The sequence below is a fragment of the Schistocerca americana genome, chromosome 5 (assembly GCF_021461395.2).
Source record: "Schistocerca americana isolate TAMUIC-IGC-003095 chromosome 5, iqSchAmer2.1, whole genome shotgun sequence".
Taxonomy (NCBI): Eukaryota; Metazoa; Arthropoda; class Insecta; order Orthoptera; family Acrididae; genus Schistocerca; species Schistocerca americana.
Window position 1 is genome coordinate 765,571,890 of NC_060123.1, and position 21,380 is coordinate 765,593,269.

General features: G+C 41.8%; 1 protein-coding gene across 1 annotated transcript in view; it reads left to right on the forward strand.

Moving 5' to 3' along the window:
• LOC124616668 (molybdenum cofactor biosynthesis protein 1-like) overlaps nt 1-21,380 on the forward strand; it is a 112,600-nt gene that overhangs the window by 72,329 nt on the left and 18,891 nt on the right. Inside the window, exons 5-6 of the mRNA XM_047144997.1 lie at nt 7,485-7,630; nt 17,835-17,920. Of these exons, the coding sequence (XP_047000953.1) occupies nt 7,485-7,630; nt 17,835-17,920 (232 nt within the window). The remainder of the gene's footprint in view (nt 1-7,484; nt 7,631-17,834; nt 17,921-21,380) is intronic.

Genomic DNA, 21,380 nt, shown 5'->3' on the forward strand with positions numbered 1-21,380 from the left:
GTGCAATCGATGTTGATGTAGCATTCTCAACACCGACGTTCTTGAGATTCCCAATTCTCGCGCAATTTGTCTGCTACTGATGTGAGGATTAGCTGCCCCAGCAGCTAAGACATCTACTAGGGCATCATCATTTGTTGCAGGTTGTGGTTGGTGTTCCACATGTGGCTGGACACTTCCTGTTTCCTTAAATAATGTAACTATCCGGCGAATGGTTCGGACACTTCGATGATGTCGTCCAGGATACCGAGCAGCAAACATAGCACATGCCCCTTGGGCATTTTGATCACAATAGCCATACATCAACATGATATCGACCTTTTCCGCAATTGGTAAACGGTCCATTTTAAAACGGGTAATGTATCATGAAGCAAATACCGTCCGCACTGGCGGAATGTTATGTGATACCACATACTTATATGTTTGTGACTATTACAGCAGCTGGCCGGAGTTGCCGAGCGGTGCTAGGCGCTACAGTCTGGAAACGTGCGACCGCTACGTTCGCAGGTTCGAATCCTGCCTCGGGCATGGATGTGTGTGATGTCCTTAGGTTAGTTAGGTTTAAGTAGTTCTAAGTTCTAGGGGACTGATGACCTCAGAAGTTAAGTCCCATAGTGCTCAGAGCCATTTGAACCATTTTTGACTATTACAGCCCCATCTATCACAAAGCGAAAAAAGTGGTCCAGCTAAAACATTCATATTTCTTTACGTACTACATGAGTATGTAATAAAAAATGGGGGTTCCTATTTTAAAAAAATGCAGTTGATATGAGTTTGACCTATGGCAGTGCCATCTAGCAGGCCAACCATAGCGCCATCTGGTTTCTCCCTTCAAGCTAGACGAATTTCATTCTTTGTAGTTTTTTCATTTGATGCTTATTTCGTGAGATATTTGGCCCGGTCACTATCAATGGACCACCCTGTAGAATGCTGTGGATTACTGTGTTACAAATGTTAAATTATGTGTTTGTATTGGTAGCACTGTCAAAAATAGTATCGTATCTTTTCATAGTATAAACATGCTTTGTATATCGAAGTGCTAACGTTCTTCCGAGGAAAAGTGACGAATAGACTGGTAAATCTCTCAAAAAGTATGACTCCAAAATGAAGTGTTTTTAAGAAATGTGGGTTTCATGGTAATAAATTTTTGTATAAAGAGAAACTTTGCGTTCAGCATGTGGTGTGTGAAGTTACAGACAACGAAATACTGGCAAACTCATGAGTATCTAGCGAAACACCCATTAGTGCTTCGAAGATTAAAATGAAACATAGTGATAACACAGTTATCTCAAAACAAAACTCATGTAAACGGTAGGTTAGGTTATATTCTGATACATTTACACAACCTAACAGGGGTGTTATGTGAATGTGCGTGCTGTATGTATGTGGAGGGCCAGTTAGTTTACATGAAGACATTGAGGTATCAAATGGACTAGCCAGGAAACGTATCATTAATTCTGCCAGTTGTAAATATACTCATTCATTTTGGAATTCTGATAAGTGTAAAGATAATTATTTTGAAATAAATGTTAGGTGGTTTTATGGATTGAGAGCTATTGGCAAAGGTTACACTGCAGCAGAAACAATGTGTGTCATGATGTATATGCCACGCCCACTTTGTAAAATGGACAAGTATGCAGGATTTATTGGAGCTGCTGTGAAATCTGCTGCATGTGAGTCAATTAAGTGTGCTGCAAATGAAGCTGCTGAAATAAACGATGGTATGATTGACATATCCGTAGCTTTTGGGGCACTTGGTAGAAGCGCAGCTGCATTTCTAAGAATTCTGTTGCTACAGTGACCAGTGTGGATACTGGAAAGCTAATAGATTTCCAGATTTTAACCAAACATTGTTATAAGTATAAATCAGGGCATGAAGAAGGGCATATCTGTGACAGAAATTATGAAGGACAACTAGTCGTACGGAGGCCTGTGCAGCTGTTGAAATTTATAATCGATCTGTAAACTAAAGGCGAGTGTGTTACACTAAGTTCTTAGGTTATGCAGACTCAAATGCATATAACAGTGTAGTAGCCACTCAGCCTTATGGTGAGAAGCCTATCACAGAACTGGAATGTGTTGGTCATGTCCAGAAGAGGATGGGTACCAGATTGAGGAAGTTGAAACAAAGTTTGAGAGACAAGAAACTTTCAGGTGGTAAGACCATAAGAAGCAGGCTGACAGACAAAATGATTGATCAATTACAACAGTATTATGAGATTGCCATTAGAAATAATACTGAGGATTTGTTGAAATTGAAGCAGGCAGTACGGGCTACCTTCTTCCAGAGACTGTCAGCTGATGATAAACCAGTACACCATCTTTGCCCTCCTGGATCTGGTTCATGGTGCAATTACCCCAATGCCCAGTACTTAAACAGGTCATACAGCCATAAACATTCTATCCCAGCAGCAGTTGTGGATATCATAAAACCTGTTTACAGAGACCTGGCAATCTGGAATTATTGAAGAAGTGTCTGCATTGTCAGACTCAAAATCCCAATGAGTCGTTCAATAATCTTATAGTGTCAGTGTTGTCGTAACTGCCGTCTGCGTCATGTCTGCTGTGCAGCGAGCTACGCTAATTTAAGTATTAACTCTATTTTTCTTACTTGTCACTTCTTCTTCCATGTGTTTTTGCTTTTAGGAAGCTTTTTATTGTCGAGTGCTAGTAATAGTGTTCCATAGATTTTGTGTTTGTTTTGAATACAGTCAGAGAGAGTCCGTTTAGTAAGCCATAGTGCCAGTAGTGCTAGTGTTTGTTTTCAATACAGTCCAGAGACAGGTAGGGCTATTTTCATTGTTTTCTACAGGAAGTGTCTAGTAACCACAGTTTAGTCAACTATCAGCCACCTTTAGTGAATTAGCAGTCTAGTTATAAGTTGATTAACTCTCTACAGTAAATTGATTTCTTAGGATGGATAGGATGTGTGACTGCTGTGTATGGACACAGGTGGAGCTGGCCACTGTTCGCGAACAGCTGAACGTGTTGATGGCCGCGGTTACCCATCTTCAGGCTGCTGCCTTGGAGTGTAGCGGCAGTGGGGAGTCTGGTGCTTTGCATGGTACACCCCAGGTGATACATGCTTCACCCACTGACCCTTCTGTCGACACATCTTTGCGGGTACCGGGCGCGGTTGGGCCACCCTCTTCCCAAGGGGAGTGGCGGGTTCAGCAGCATTCGCGGCGCACGAGGCGGAGGGTCAGTGTGGAGGCTGGCTGTGTGGCATCGCCTGTTCTGCCTGTGAGTGGACATGTGGCCACTCCTTCAGCAAGGTCTGAGCAGGCACATGGGGGGAGGGGTTTATTAGTTATTGGGAGCTCCAACGTTAGGCGGGTGATGGAGCACCTTAGGGAAATAGCGGAAAGGTCGGGGAAGAAGGACAGTGTTCACTCTGTCTGCTTGCCGGGGGTCTCATCCGAGATGTGGAGGAGGCCGTGCCGGCAGTGATAGAGAGCACTGGGTGCACCCGACTGCAAATTGTTGCTCATGTCGGCACCAATGACTCCTGCCGTCTGGGTTCAGAGGTCATCCTCAGTTCATACAGGCGGTTAGTGGAGTTGGTGAAGGCGGAAAGCCTCGCGGGGTGGAATCTGAGCTAGCTATTTGTAGTATCGTTCCGAGAACCGATAGTGGTCCTCTGGTTTGGAGCCGAGTGGAAGGCTTAAACCAGGGGCTCAGACGATTCTGCGGAGATCTGGGGTGCAAATTTCTCGACATCCGCTATCGGGTGGAGAAATGTAGGGTCCCCCTGAATAGGTCACGCGTGCACTACATGCAGGAAGTGGCTACAAGTGTAGCGGAGTATGTGTGGAGTGCACATGTGGGTTTTTTAGGTTAGAGAATTCCCTCCCTAGGCCCGACAAGACACCTCCTGAGATGCGGCAAGGTAGGAGTAGACAAAATGCAACAGGGAATAACAATATTAATGTGCTAATAGTAAACTGCAGGAGCGTCTATAGAAAGGTCCCAGAACTGCTCTCATTAATAAACGGTCACAATGCCCACATAGTACTAGGGACAGAAAGTTGGCTGAAACCAGATGTAAACAGTAATGAAATTCTAAACTCAGATTGGAGTGTATACCGCAGAGACAGGCTGGACAGTGAAGGGGGAGGCATGTTTAAAGCAATAAGAAGTGCAATAGTATCGAAGGAAATTGACGGAGATCCGAAATGTGAAATAATTTGGGTGAAGGTCACGGTTAAAGCAGGCTCAGACATGGTAATGGGATGTCTCTATAGGCCCCCTGGCTCAGCAGCTGTTGTGGCTGAGCACCTGAAGGATAATTTGGAAAATATTTCGAGTAGATTTGCCCACCATGTTATAGTTCTGGGTGGAGATTTTAATTTGCCGGATATAGACTGGGAGACTCAAACTTTCATAATGGGTGGCAGGGACAAAGAATCCAGTGAAATTTTTTAAGAGCTTTATCTGAAAACTACCTTGAGCAGTTAAACAGAGAACTGATGCATGGCGATAACATATTAGTGACAAACAGACCCGAACTATTTGAAACGGTTAACGCAGAACAGGGAATCAGTGATCATAAAGCGGTTACTGCATCGATGATTTCAGCCATAAATAGAAATATTAAAAAAGGTACGAAAATCTTTCTGGTTAGCAAAAGTGACAAAAATCTGATTTCAGAGTACCTGATGGCTCAACACAAAAGTTTTGTTTTAAGTACAGATAGTGTTGAGGATCAGTGGACAAAGTTCAAAACCATCGTACAATATGCGTTAGATGAGTATATGCCAATCAAGCTCATAAGAGATGGAAAAGAGCCAGCGTGGTACAACAACCGAGTTAGAAAACTGCTGAGGAAGCAAAGGGAACTTCACAGCAAACATAAACATAGCCAACACCTTGCAGACAAACAAAAATTACGCAAAGCGAAATGTAATGTGAGGAGGGCCATGCGAGAGGCGTTAAATGAATTCGAAAGTAAAGTTCTATGTACTGACTTGGCAGAAAATCCTAAGAAATTTTGCTCCTATGTCAAAGCGGTAGGTGGATCAAAACAAAATGTCCAGACACTCTGTGACCAAAAAGGTACTGAAACAGAGGATGGTGGACTAAAGCCGAAATACTAAATGTCTTTTTCCAAAGCTGTTTCACAGAGGAAGACTGCACTGTAGTTCCTTCTCTAGATTGTCGCACAGATGACAAAATGGTAGATATTGAAATTGAGGGATAGAGAAACAATTAAAATCACTCAAAAGAGGAAAGGCCGCTGGACCTGATGGGATACCAGTTCAGGTTTACACAGAGTATGTGAAGGAACTTGCCCCCCTTCTTGCAGTAATGTGCCGTAGGTCTCTACAAGAGTGTAGCGTTCCAAAGAATTGGAAAAGGGCACAGGTCATCCCCGTTTTCAAGAAGGGACGTCGAACAGATGTGCAGAACTGTAGACCTATATCTCTAACATCGATCAGTTGTAGAATTTTAGAACATGTATTATGTTTGAATATTATGACTTTTCTGTAAACTAGAAATCTACTCTGTAGGAATCAGCATGGGTTTCGAAAAAGACGATCGTGTGAAACCCAGCTCGCGCTATTCGTCCACGAGAATCAGAGGGCCATGGACACGGGTTCCCAGGTAGATGCTGTGTTTCTTGACTTCCGCAAGGCGTTCGATACAGTTCTCCGCAATCGTTTAATGAACAAAATAAAAGCATATGGACTATCAGACCAATTATGTGATTGGATTGAAGAGTTGCTAGATAACAGAACGTAGCATGTCATTCTCAATGGAGAGAAGTCTTCCGAAGTAAGAGTGATTTCAGGTGTGCTGCAGGGGAGTGTCGTAGGACCGTTGCTATTCACAATATACATAAATGACCTTGTGAATGACATCGGAAGTTCACTGAGGCTTTTTGCGGATGATGCTGTGGTATATCGAGAGGTTGCAACAATGGAAAATGGTACTGAAATGCAGGATGATCTGCAGCGAATTGATGCATGGTTTAGGGAATGGCAATTGAATCTCAATGTAGACAAGTGTAATGTGCTGCGAATACATAGAAAGAAAGATCCCATATCATTTAGCTACAATATAGCAGGTCAGCAATTGGAAGCAGTTAATTCCATAAATTATCTGGGAGTATGCATTAGGAGTGATTTAAAATGGAATGATCATATAAAGTTGATCGTGGGTAAATCAGATGCCAGACTGAGATTCATTGGAAGAATCCTAAGGAAATGCAATCCGAAAACAAAGGAATTAGGTTACAGTACACTTGTTCGCCCACTGTTTGAATACTGCTCAGCAGTGTGGGATCCGTACCAGATAGGGTTGATAGAAGAGATAGAGAAGATCCAACAGAGAGCAGCATGCTTCGTTATAGGATCATTTAGTAATCGGGAAAGAGTTACAGAGGTGTTAGATAAACTCCAGTGGAAGACTCTGCAGGGGGGACGCTCAGTAGCTCGGTACGGGCTTTTGTTGAAGTTTCAAGAACATACTTTCACCGAGGAGTCAAGCAGTATATTGCTCCCTCCTACGTATATCTCGCAAAGAGACCATGAGGATAAAATGAGAGAGATTAGAGCCCGCACATAGGCATACCGACAATGCTTCTTTCCACGAACAATACGAGACTGGAATAGAAGGGAGAACCAATAGAGGTACTCAAGGTACCCTACACCATCAGGTGGCTTGAGGAGTATGGATGTAGATGTAGACCAAAAAATGTTTTTCTTGTAATGAAGACACTAAAGTGGGGGTCAGTCATGCTGTTATTGCTTTTACTGATGGCAACATTGGTAGCGTGAAAGTGCTACAACATATGGGAATTAATTCTGGAGCAAACTGCATCAGAGAATTTGAATGGATGGACAAGGTTTGCACTGGTATAGCAGAGTATGCAGCACAGTTGGCCACTACAGAGTCCAGAAAGAAGAAAACAAGAAAAAACTTAAAAAAGATCAAGAGGATGATATACAGTATGGTGCAGGGTGCTTCTGAGTGACTAAAAATAAAATGTTAAGCATATATTGAGTTACAGTCTATTAAAACTTTAAAAACTCTTCCTGAAAATTTACATTTTGTCTTGCATTTTTCCCTAAATCTCAGTAACTAATTCGAATAGCGAATTCAAATTTTCAGTATGTATCCTGAGCCTTCTGAACTAAAAGAAGAACATAATGTTATGTATAAATAAAATTATTTAGAATAACATACAAAAAAGTACACAAAATTTTAACTGTGTAATTAAAAAATTGTATTTCCAAAAGCAGTGGCTGAAATGCAATTATTGTAAGACTCAGAACATATAGTTTAATGTCCTGTAAAAGTTTCTTGTCAATGGCTACAGTTGTTCCTGAAATACGGGGAAGTTAAGTCACTAAATTTAACATTGTCAGGATATGGCGTTCAAACTCCCCTTAATGCACATTTTCTCCTTCCTCCACTTGGTGAGCAACACATTTATAGTATTTTCACAACAGCAGTAGCTATTTTCTTACAATTTCTTTTTGCAGGCATACCATGTGCCGGGCTTCAAGGGACATGTGGGATTTATTACCTCAATGAGTGAACACTTCTGTGGCACGTGCAACCGTTTACGGATAACAGCTGATGGCAATTTGAAGGTGTGTCTCTTTGGGAATTCAGAGATATCTCTCAGGTGAGTGATGAAACATAGAATAATCGTGTCCAAGTGAAAATTCATGTGAGGAAACCATAAAATTACTAGAAGACTGACAGACTGATCAGTATTTTACCTCCAGGAGGTGAAATTCCAAAACTTCTTATAGACACATTTGTTCCTCTTGTCCTCACATTAGTCATGGAGTCCGAGTGACCTTTGAGACCTTCAGAAACTTATCCCTCTTTCCTCTCTCATTAAGGAACTGATAGTTCCAAATGCTGAGTATAGAATAATACTTTCAAACTGTTTGCCATGCACATTAGGTATGTGGTTGGTATATGGAAGAGATAAACTGCAGTTAAATCCAGCAGGTATGAAATGAGTAATCTTTTCTTGAAGTTTTCAGCTTGCACCCTCCTCCCTCCCAGACATACAAACCAGATACCTCTAGCTAAATAATTTGTGAGTATATATAATTTGCCTCTGTCAACATCATGTTACACTAACCTATTTGTGAGATTAAATTAAAGGAAAGTAATCAGAACTGGAAATTATGTAAAGACATTTTTAGTTATGTCCCTATGTTGTAATAAAGTTAACACAATATTTCTGTCCATGTGATGGTAACTATGATTCGTCAGCCACTGTTGCCGAGCGGTTCTAGGCGCTTCAGTCCAGAACTGCGTGACTGCTACGGTCGCAGGTTTGAATCCTGCCTTGGCTCAGATGTTAAGTCCTATAGTGCCCAGAGCCATTTGAACTGTGATTCATGATTATCAGAGTCTATATGTTCCAAATAAAAATTGGAACTTCATGTGTATAAATGTACAAATTATTAGACAATGGGACCATCAACTGACACTTTTAAATTGATGACTAGACTAAGAGATTAATAATAGGAAAAAAACTGCAAGATACTTGGCGATAAGTTTGCTTCAGGACAAGGTAAGGGGGGTGAGGGGTGGGAAGAATCAGCTCTCTCTTTGTGAGCATACCAGAAATCCTTTATCAACCGAAGGTAAAATAAGATATAAAAATACAGGGACAAACAATTAATTTAAGTATCTTAAAAACCAAATGACTAATAAAATTGGAAGCTAAGAAAAGTAAGTTCATAGTAAGTAGGGTGAAACACAAGGGGCTGCAACATATTGCCATTGTTGTTTGACTTGTCTATCAAAGAAAAAAGAAATGGATCAAAACAAAATAAAAGTGAGAATGGAAATGTATCAGAAGCAAATAGGAATAAGCAAGGAACATATTCTTTAATAAAAAAAAAAAAATGACCTGTGAGGCAGATGTTCCTACAATTTTATGTTCATAGCACAGCAGTCTGTGAAAGCAAAATATTTATGACATTGAAAAAAGAAAATCAGTGAGTGAAAAGTGTGTGTAGGTGAATTGTGGTGAAAGACTGGATATTGGAACTTCTGTTAGGCTGCCCAGTATTAGTTAACTTGGTAGTAAAGGAGCAAGTTTGCAAGGGCAGATAACTGTTTGACTACGTAAAATAGAGTGGGAGTATGGAAAAGCTAGTCCAAGATAAGATGAAAAAGATAACAGCAACTTAAAAAATGAATTGATAAGTTACCATGAACCCCATTCCAATCTAGTGAATGCAGTGGTTGACAATATCTTGTGACATTCGCCTATAAGGCTCAAACAATAATTGCTAAATAAAAATACAAAATGTTGACAAGACTGTATCGAAGCTGTCACTCTCTTTTGAAACAAGGGTGTTTAAACCAACAAACACGCAGGAAAGCAGGGACAACTCGGACACTAGAGGAGGATAGGAAGTATCATTGAAGGAGTGAGCATAAACCGTGTGGAATATGTGTGGTAAAAAAAAAAAAAAAAAAAAAAAAAAAAAAAAAAAAAAAAAAAAAAAAAAAAAAAAAGAAGAAGAAGAAGAAGAAGAAGAAGAGGAGGAAGAGGAAAAATCTTGATCTGGAAACAAGGGAATAAAAATTTGCCACGCGAAGAGACAATATAGTACTGTGCTGATGAGTGTGTACAAGTGGTGATATACAATATACATTGATAAAGGAACTCTGCATTGGGCCCAGAAGACCACGCAATGCCCTTCGAGAGATGTCCTCTACTATATCGTATCTATGGAGAGTTAGGGGGTCAGTATACAACTCTCCAGGCTGTTATCAACTTCCAGAAGTTGAAGACACTGCTTCTCACTTGAGTAGCTCCTCAGCTGGAACTACAAGCAGAGTGTACCCTATTCCAGTCCGTCCACCGAGCAGAATTTCCCGGCTCTACAAGGAATTGAACCTGATCCCTTTCTATGGCACCCCTGTGGCATACTGACTGCATAGCTGTGGCAAGAGTCATAATATACACTTGTGAACAATTGAGTTATAACTATTCTGTTTATTGGGGAGAGAGTATGTATATTGCACCGTGAATGAAACAGTTTAGTGTATCGTAAATGGAATGTATTCAGACCTTGTACTTGTTGTGTGAGAGCGCGGTGTCTTACACACTTGTAGTGTTTGTCTTAGCATGTACGGACCAGTGAGCCTTACTTTCTAGTATTTTTAATTATATATCATTACTGGTGCCTCTGGCACTTTTGTGCTGCAATAGCAATAGCTTGCAATAGCAAACATTGAGTCAACCATGGTTTTTGGATTAGAAGAAGAGGTCAACTGGGTTGACATTGGGAATAGAGTGATGGGAAGTGGACAATAAGCAGTTATATCGAAGGGTGCATTATTTGATATGCTAAGGTTAATTATAAAATGTGGATTGGAGAATTTTTCACGTTGAGCAGAAGTAAGTTTACAGGACCAGATGTCAAATTACACATGATCCGTGTGAATCCCTATAGTCAGCATGAACACTGGCACACAGAATAATTTATAGGTAGCCTTGCTGTATATAAAAAATCAGATTTGTGCTGAACTGTCATGAACAAACTGTCACTTCTCTGGAATAAATAGACTCTGATTTGTTAATTACATCTGTGTAAATGAAAAATATAGGAAAACATAGATTGCTGCTTACTGTAAAGGAGACATGTTACATTGTAGACAGGCACAATTAAAAAGGCACTTACACAAAGCTTTCGGTCACAGCCTTCGTCAGCAAAAGAGATACAGAGAAACACACACATTCATACACACAGGCAAGCACGTGTCACACACATATGACTGACAACTCCAGTAGCTTGCCCCTAGCTGCTGGACTTGGCAGTTTTTTTTTCTCTGTGTGTGTGTGCGTGCGTGCGCGCGTGGAGTGCTTGCTTGTGTGTTGTGCCTGTGTGCAACTTTGTTTTCTTTATGGTAAATAGTGATCTATCTTTCTCTGCACTGTTGATATTCCTACCTGGAATTTCCATTGTTTAATCAGTGTAAATAAGAAGGACACAGTTACATATATTCTGTCACTTGAAGACTAATACATGAAGTAAGTGGACATTATTTTTTATTGCAGAGGATCTTTGCCACCACTAATTATTAATTTTGTGTTCCAGTTAATTAGACATGGTTTCATCCTTTCGTGGATGTGCTCTTTTTGTTAAACCTTCCTGCAAAAGATCTGATTTACTTCAAATTAATAAACCTGAGTATTCTGAAAAAGGAGGTGCAGCTTACAGCTGCAGTGTGACGGTTGATCACAGGGTGATTTTATCACTGCCATATCGTGGGTAACCATGGCTCGAGACACTTATTCTATATGGGTGTGTAGTCATTGGGCTTTCTTGTACCACAGTGTCAAAGGTGTACTGTGAGCAGATTTATTCAAGGAAAATACTACCACAATCAGCAGAGTGAACTGCTATGGGCAACAGGATATCATTGACAGGGGTTACCACTGACTAGCATGGCTTTAGCAGCGAACAGGTGGGCCACAATGTAGCAAATGACTCACCAACTCAGTGACAGTCAATAAACAGTAACCATTCATGCCACTGGGAACTATCACCTCTTTGTGGGATACAAAGATGCAATCTGCACACTGCTCGTCACAGTTACAAAGATTAGCATTGGTTCGGAACAGCACCGGGGGATGCTCGAAGCATGCAGGAAGGTCGTCTGTCTGATGATTTGCGGTACATATTGCCAAGGTGGCAGGGTGCAAAATAAGGAGTGATCAAAAAACTTCCATTTGAAGGCTGCATAGTTCAGACCAGTATGCCACACACACACACACACACACACACACACACACTCGCACACACACACACACACACACACACACACACACACACATATCCATCCGCACATATACCCTGCTTGTGTCTGTATATGTGCGGATGGATAAATGTGTGTGTGTGTGTGTGTGTGTGTGTGTGTGTGTGTGCGAGTGTATACCTGTCCTTTTTCCCCCCTAAGGTAAGTCTTTCGACTCCCAGGGTTGGAATGACACCTTACCCTCTCCCTTAAAACCCACATCCTTTCGTCTTTCCCTCTCCTTCCCTCTTTCCTGATGAAGCAACTGTGGGTTGCGAAAGCTTGAATTTTGTGTGTGTGTTTGTTTGTGTGTCTATCAACATACCAACGCTTTCGTTTGGTAAGTTACATCATCTTTGTTTTTAGATATATTTTTCCCATTTGGAATGTTTCCCTGTATTATATTATATATCAGTGCTTTCCTCTCCCACAACTATCCTGCAGACCTTGTCCACAAACAGATCTCCCAAACAATACATTCCTCCCCACCCAACAACAATGTTACTACCCCCAGACCACACAGAAGCATCCCCCTTGTCACAAAATATTATCCTGGCCTCGAATACATCAACTAATTACTCCGCCACGGATATGAATTTCTCAAGTCAAGCCCTGAAGTGAGATCATCCCTTGACAATATTCTCCCCACACCACCCAGAGTTGCCTTTTGCCGACCCCCTAACCTCCGTAACATCCTTGTCAAACCCTACAATATTCCCAGACCACCTTCTCTACCCAGCGGTTCCTACCCCTGTAACCGACCCCGATGCAAAACCTGCCCCATGCATCCCCCCACAACCAACTACTCCAGCCCCGCTACTGGTATAACATACACAACTCAAGGCAGGGCCACATGTGAGACAGCACGTCATTTATCAGCTGACATGCCTGCACTGCACAGCCTTTTACATTGGTATGACGACAACTAAACTGGCTGAGCGCATGAATGGGCACAGACGAACTGTCCACCTAGGAGATGTCCAATACCCAGTAGCGGAGCATGCCCTCCAGCATAATTCTAGGGACCTAGGAACCTGCTACACCATATGTGCCATTTGGCTTCTCCCACCCAACACCAGTACCTCGGAACTGCGGAGATGGGAACTTGCACTCCAACACATCCTTTCATCCCGCCATCCCCCTGGACTGAACCTATGTTAACCAACCTCACTCCCATTTACTCTTTAGTCTTCTCCTCTTTCCCTTTCCACTTTAGCCATTCACGCATCTTTTTATCCTACATAGTTGTGTTTATCTTTATACTATGTACCTCTTTACTTCTGTATTCATCCTCCTTGGTTTGAAGCTGGCACAGTAATTACAGTAGAATATCTTTGGCTTCCCTCTGACATCCATGCCTCCATCTTTGCTACCCTCCCTGTTTACCTTTCCCCTGTTGCTTCATAACCTGGGTTGTGAATAACTGAATCCACTTTCCCTTCTTCCCCTTTTTTCCCCTCTGTCCTCCCTGATGAAGGAACGAAGTTCCGAAAGCTAGGATACGTCAATTTTCTGTTCTGTTTTGTGTATCTATCGGCTGTACTGAGCTGAGGTAAGTACTCACCAGGCCCTCTATCTCTTTGTTAGTATTTGTTTCATATATATAAACACACACATACACACACATACTCACACACACACACACACACACACACACACACACACACACACACACAGGGTGATGCGTATTAACATTTAAAAACCTCCAAAGCACTGTAGATGACCCTGAGACAAGTAATTTAATACAAGACACAGTGGATCACAAATGTTGGATACGATACAAATGTTGGGAAATGTGTCAAAAGCGAATGACAAATGTCACCAGATGATGTACCTTGCCATGCTTGCAGTGGTTGAGCCTCTTGGTCTGTCACACTTGATCATCCCAACCCAAGTCAAGTATTCATATCGTTGTGGCTACGGATACATGTGTGCGACTTTAGTGATGGCGTTCAGGATTTGCGTCTTGCATCTGGCAGGCAGTATTTTTTCATTGTGTTAAACAATTATGTATTTATATTGAAGTTTATTATTTTATTTACCGGTCTTGCAGTTTCCTTGATTTCTTGCAAAGTACAGTACAATGAAAACCTACCATAAGTAGATGAGTGTAAACTTCAGAATAGCATCATCGCCATTAAATGACCTTTGTTTTCTTTACTAACTAATGTCTGTAAACAAAAAGAGAAGTGACAGAAGCAAAAAACACAAAATCAGAACTGCTTTTGCTTGATTACAGCAAGGACAGTAATTTTGTAACATCTACATTTACAACAGATCATATTTACAAAATGTTTTGAAATTTGCTCTGTTTTCTCAAATGAAAGTATTGCACTGCTCAATCATTCCTTTACACTCAACCCCGACTGCTGCACATGCTGTGGGGTATGTCATCTGGTTACGTCATATGTTCAGTGTTTCTCACCAATTTTTGGGGTATTTTGAAATTTACAAAAAGGCAAATGCAGAAAGTTATCACATTTTGCTGCACAATACCTGTGTCACAGAAAAATAATGTATACAAATCTTCTCAGATTGGCCACTGAATAACTTTGTGCAAGCCTCGCAATATTTCACCAACACAACTGTTCGTCATCTTCAGGTAGTGGTGGGTCCTGTCATCACTGCTGCAAGATGTGACTGGTGATATTCGCACAGCAGAATTGAAATTTGTCAGGCTAGAAGCAGGAGTATGAATGTGTGGACAGGCACTCCCAGTTGGATGGAAATGCCATTCATAGTAGCCTTCTGCTTATGTGTTGTGGGCAATGACTGCACTTCTGGACACTCGTGTGGTTAAAAGCTGAATTAACTCTCTGCAAGGTGCTGCATCAGGTCATACATCGGAGGATCTGGTTTCTACTGTTTTAATTTCATGGCAGTCAGTGCTGGATTCTGGGCAGTGCTTAGTCAAAATTCCATATTCCTGTTGGTAAGATTGCCCACCGTATGGCCTCTTGGGAAACGTGTGGTGCCCTGTATTCAGGCAGTGCTCTGCTACCACTAATTTACTGGGTGGCATTTTTGTCAGTGCTGTTGAACACAGTGTTCTTGCACAATGTGAGGTGTCTGCCCTATATAAGATTTCCCATAATGGCATCAGATCTTATATATGATCTATGTTTTCTAGGGTCAAGATTGTCTTTAACTTAACACAAACACTTCCTTAGTTTCGCTGGTAGACGAAAAACACACTTGATTCTGTTTCTCCTAGCGATTCTTTCTATTTTTGAAAACATGCCACTGAAATATGGTAAGAAAGCCATTTGCAATGCTTGTCTAAGTATCTTCATTTACATCCCTACACTGAACTTGCTTTGCTCAGAACACATTGCAAATCTATTTACAAGAATAAACGTTCTGCTGCAACACTGTTATTAGGTTTTACAGTTCACCAGGCAGACTGTTGGTATCTGAGATCACGTGTGCTCTATGTGCCAGGGAGTGTAAGACACTACCACATTGTGCAGGGTGATGGCAACTTTTGGACCGCAAATATAACTCTGCGTGTATCAGTTTGCAGTAGAGACTATGCCCCAGTGTTCTGTCAGCTTTTCTTCTAACTGTGACATCCAGGAATGGTAAGCTGCTATCTTTTTGTACTTCCACAGTGAACTGAATATTCAGATGGAGCGAGTGCAAATGCTGCAGGGACATAGGTAGTGTCTGTATTATGTGGGCCACACCACAAATGTCTCTTCAGCATTCTGCCAGAAGGAGGAATGTTGGATATTTACTAAGGGAAATAGAGGATCTCCCATGGGAACACTGTCCACTTGATTAAAGTAGTTGGTGTTACATAAGAAATAGGATGAGGTATGCACATGTTTAAACAGCACCACAATTTCTTTCTCAAACTTGCTGTTAATAACCTCTAATGAGGGCTGCAGGGGCACTTTTGTAAGTAATGATATAACATTTGAGCTAACTAAAAGATCTGAAAGTTCTAGTTTAAGCATCTTCAGGTATTCTATGAAATCCTCTGAATTCTAAATACACTCCTGGAAATTGAAATAAGAACACCGTGAATTCATTGTCCCAGGAAGGGGAAACTTTATGGACACATTCCTGGGGTCAGATACATCACATGATCACACTGGCAGAACCACAGGCACATAGACACAAGCAACAGAGCATGCACAATGTCGGCACTAGTACAGTGTATATCCACCTTTCGCAGCAATGCAGGCTGCTATTCTCCCATGGAGACGATCGTAGAGATGCTGGATGTAGTCCTGTGGAACGGCTTGCCATGCCATTTCCACCTGGCGCCTCAGTTGGACCAGCGTTCGTGCTGGACGTGCAGACCGCGTGAGACGGCACTTCATCCAGTCCCAAACATGCTCAATCGGGGACAGATCCGGAGATCTTGCTGGCCAGGGTAGTTGACTTACACCTTCTAGAGCACGTTGGGTGGCACGAGATACATGCGGACGTGCATTGTCCTGTTGGAACAGCAAGTTACCTTGCCGGTCTAGGAATGGTAGAACGATGGGTTCGATGACGGTTTGGATGTACCGTGCACTATTCAGTGTCCCCTCGACGGTCACCAGTGGTGTACGGCCAGTGTAGGAGATCGCTCCCCACACCACGATGCCGGGTGTTGGCCCTGTGTGCCTCGGTCGTATGCAGTCCTGATTGTGGTGCTCACCTGCACGGCGCCAAACACGCATACGACCATCATTGGCACCAAGGCAGAAGCGACTCTCATCGCTGAAGACGACACGTCTCCATTCGTCCCTCCATTCACGCCTGTCGCGACACCACTGGAGGCGGGCTGCACGATGTTGGGGCGTGAGCGGAAGACGGCCTAACGGTGTGCAGGACCGTAGCCCAGCTTCATGGAGACGGTTGCGAATGGTCCTCGCCGATACCCCAGGAGCAACAGTGTCCCTAATTTGCTGGGAAGTGGCGGTGCGGTTACCTACGGCACTGCGTAGGATCCTACGGTCTTGGCGTGCATCCGTGCGTCGCTGCGGTCCAGTACCAGGTCGACGGGCACGTGCACATTCCGCCGACCACTGGTGACAACATCGATGTACTGTGGAGACCTCACGCCCCACGTGTTGAGCAATTCGGCGGTACGTCCACCCGGCCTCCCACATGCCCACTATACGCCCTCGCTCAAAGTCCGTCAACTGCACATACGGTTCACGTCCACGCTGTCGCGGCATGCTACCAGTGTTAAAGACTGCGATGGAGCTCCGTATGCCACGGCAAACTGGCTGACACTGACGGCGGCGGTGCACAAATGCTGCGCAGCTAGCGCCATTCGACGGCCAACACCGCGGTTCCTGGTGTGTCCGCTGTGCCGTGCGTGTGATCATTGCTTGTACAGCCCTCTCGCAGTGTCCGGAGCAAGTATGGTGGGTCTGACACACCGGTGTCAATGTGTTCTTTTTTCCATTTCCCGGAGTGTATGATGGTCATAGTCATCCACATGATAAATTTCAAAGCTGTCATGTGGAAATTGCCAGTTGCATCTTGCAGCAGTGATGGTGGAAATCACCACCACCTGTAGATGCCAAAACGTTGTGTCACTTAAATATTGAGGGAGGGACTTGCATAATGTTATCTGGTGGGGAACCCAAAGTGTTTTTGCAACAGATCTATCAGGCAAGCCTGAAAAGTCACATATACTCCAAGCAGTAAGTACCTGTCGTAAAATGATCACATTAGTGAGCTTGGCAATTAATTAAGAGTTTATCAATAAATTTGGCTTCATTTTGCAAGAAATTGTGCTGTGTTCTAGTACTCCCTCTTCAACAAAACTAATGTCAGTTTCTGCTCCACCTCTTCAGCCCAAGATCCTATGTACACTCTTGAGCATTTGTGTAAGATACCTGTTTATTTATAAAAATAAAAGTAACTTCTATCATGACTTTCCCATTCTTGTCCAGTGGGTTTGTTATCCTGCTGTTGCCTACTGCAGACTACAAGATTACTGTTGAAGATTTCTACAAAGTTTTTCTTCCTTTTTAGTGTACCAACATTTCACTGTGTGGTAATTGCCTGGTACTGTTTAACGGGTGTTTTAACAGTTGTTTCAGAGATGCAATACGAAGCAAATGCAGTGAGGATGACTTGCTTGCCATGATTGGGGCAGCAGTGAGAAGAAGGAAGAAACAACATCGAGGTAAGATACATTACAGCAAATGTAACTCTATAGATAGAAAGAAAATTTCTGTTTAACAAGTCATAGCAAACATAAGAGCAAAATAGAACGAAAAACAACAGTGATAGAACCTGTGTTTTTTGTGTAAACTTGGATTTAATTTTTATTTAGTATTCATTCTGATTAATGCCCATTGGTCAACAAGATATTTCAGCCCTAGAATTTGGTTCTGCAAGGTCCACCAGATAACCATATATGGCTGTTGTAACTCCTTTATTGGACTTCAGAAGTTTTCCAGCAACAAATCCTTTTTTTTTCTTTCTTTCTTTCTTTTTTTTTCTTTTTTTAAAAAAAAGCTAAAATGCAGAAAACATCAAAAAGCAAACACTCACAGAAAAGCATCAGTGTCCTTGAAACAATGGAAACTCCAGTAGGAATATCAACAATATTGGAAAAGGCAGATTACTACTTACTGGTGAAGGCTGTGGCTGAAAGCTTTATGTAAGTGTCTTTTAATTCTGCCCATCTGCAGCCTAAGGTATCTTCTTTATGGTAAGTAACAGTCTGTCTTTTCCTTCATTATTCATTAGTGTTCTTTGTTTTTATTGCTGTTTAGCAAGCATCATGTGGTATATAAGGGATGCAAATAGCGTCAGATGAATCATCACTCTGGAGGATATGAAGGTGCTGCATATTGGTGTGAGACAGCATTATCTGATGAGAGTTTGAAAGAAACCTCATTGTGGATGTCCATTTGGTCGCCTGGTTAAACCTTGCAACATCTGTATTTTTGGAGTATTTGGATCTGACAGTGGCCTGATGTTGGAAAGTAAGGGCATACTCATCATCAATGTTCCAGTTGACTACATGAGACCACTACAAGGGAGCATCACTGTGTAGTGTACTGAGTACATTGTAACCTGTTCACATCTGTGACTGCCATCTGAGAACAAGTACAGTAAACTCTCGTGCAGCTACACTTTTGGCTAGCTAGATTGACACTTGACAAGTTTCAGTTTGCGTGCACCTGGAGCCAAGCATTTGCTGGTGTTTTTTGGCAATCTACTGCTAATCAGTGCACTGGTGCGTGTCAAAAGTCCAAGTATCGTCAATTCGTGCGTGTGTTGGTTGAAGCTCTAGTGTGTTTCTTATTCATATTGCATGGTTTCATGCCACTGCCATCTATTGGAACTCCTTGGTAGTACAGTACATACAGTATTGTTCTATGCAGCGCAACGTAGCCCTGTCAAAACCGACAATTAGAGTGCGCCCCCTAACACTTTCCACTTGTTGTCGGTACATCAAAGCTGAGTGTTTAACAGTGAATGTACAACACCCTGTTGTGTTGCCACGTGGGCTTGGGTAGAACAGAGGAAATGGCATAGATGTATCGAATGCTTTCATTTGATGGCTGCCACAGCCTGGTTTCAAAAGTCAAAAGTTTGTCTAGTGCATCTCGAGTGTTGTCAAGTTGTGCATCTGTGTGTTTCTGATTTGAGGTTTCGTGCTCCCACTATGTGCCTTAAAGTGTCCAGAGATAAAAGGGGCCAAAAACCATAAAGGACTCAGTCGAGTGTCTGTAGAAAGAACACTGAACGTGACTACAGGCACGAAACATAAAATGAATGCGATCTTGTTGGAAAAAGAGCTTCACACTTTGCAGAGAATTGATGCTGGTGAGCCACCCACAAAAGTTGCTGCAGAGTAGGAGTACAATTACTGATTGGAAGACAAATTGATCAGGAATTTAAAAATTTTGTTCCATCCAAGCATTGGGCAGCGCAGTGAAATCTTGAAAAGCAATGAGAAAAGGTGCACATCCTCAGTTAGAAGAGGCATTATTTTTGTGGCACGAATAAATAAGAGCCAAAGGTGTGTCAGTTTCAGGTCCTCTACTTTGTCAAAATGAGCTGATGAGCTGATTGAAGGAAAGAAGCAAGAATTGCTCGGAAGTAATGGCCAGCAGGATCGTTTCAAGAAGCAGCATGGCATTCATGAAATTGCCATCAGTGCCAAATCATTATCTGGGGATGAAGCTGCTACACTGATTTTAAGAAGAAACTGCACACAATCATTGACAAAGGAGGTTATACTGGCAATCAACTTTACAAATGTGATGAAACTGGGTTGAATTACAAAATGCTGCCAATGAAAACCCTTGCCTCTAAAGAAGAAGAAATGGCTTCAGGATACAAAAAAATCCAAGAAAGATTTACTGTCCTTGCTTGCAGTAATGCCACTGGCAATCATAAACTGTGTCTTACTTTAATTGGCAAATCCAAAACACCAAGAGCATTTAGACACCAACCAACCAGTTTGCCACTGAGGTACACGAGTCAGTCTTAAGGCATGTATGAACAGTGCCATCTTCAGAGAGTGGTTCCAGGCAGAGTTTGTTCCAACTGTAGTAAATTACATGGAAGGAAAAGGACTTCCTTGAAAAGTGCTACTTCTTGTGGACAATGCTCCTTCTCACCCAGGTGACCTGCAAGATGGGGATATCAAAGTTGTATTTCTCCCACAAAATGTCACATCTCTATGTCAACCAATGGACCAAGGTATTCTTGAGGCGATGGAAAAACATTACAGACGCAAGATGCTGGAATAATTAATAGGTGTGATTGATGCTGCAGATGATTTTGTGGAAGCTCTTAAAAAAATCGATGTTTTAAGTGTCATTCATTGATTGCTGAAGCTTGGAATCTAATTCCTCCAGTTCCTCTTGTTAGGTCTTGGAAAAAACTCTTAGATCGTAAGGCAACCTAAGTGGTGGGAAGGAGGAGGCAACACCGAAACTCAAGCTGACATAATTTTGGTGAATTTACTGGAGAAGCTGGTTGTAAAGACACACACTTCGAAGACATTGAAGAGTGGATAGAAAATGGCATTTTTTCATGTGACTGAGGATGAAATCGTCCAAATTGTGACCGATCATAAAGTGTCAGAAGACTATGTTTCTGATGATGAATCAGAGAAAAATATTCCTCACACATTCTGTTACGAAGTGATCCAAACTGCCCTGGAGTACATCAGCCAACAGGCGGAGACGATTTATCTTGAAATAGTTTGATTTCAACGTTGGAGATGTATTGTTGCAGCAATAGTTTCTCAAGCAAAAAAACAAAAAAAAAGACGTTTGTGACTTCGTTACCAAAAAATAAACTCTAATGAAGCATCCTAGAACTTCTATGTCCATAACTTAAAAAGTTTTTTTTTTTTTTTAATTTTCTTGAAAGTTCCTCTAGACAGACTTTTTGTTCCTTTGAGTAATCTTTAGATTTGTTTCATAATTTTGTTCAGTAGTTTATTTTTTACTCAAAAGAGTAGGTAATAATATTAAAACTCCTGTTATTTCCTGCTGCCAAATAAGGGAGATTTTTTCTGTAAGAATGCAAAATAAACGAGCTTTGTTATACAGCACTTAAAAACTTTGAGTTTTCAATCATAGTTTGGTGCCTTTTTAACATGTCAACACAATTTT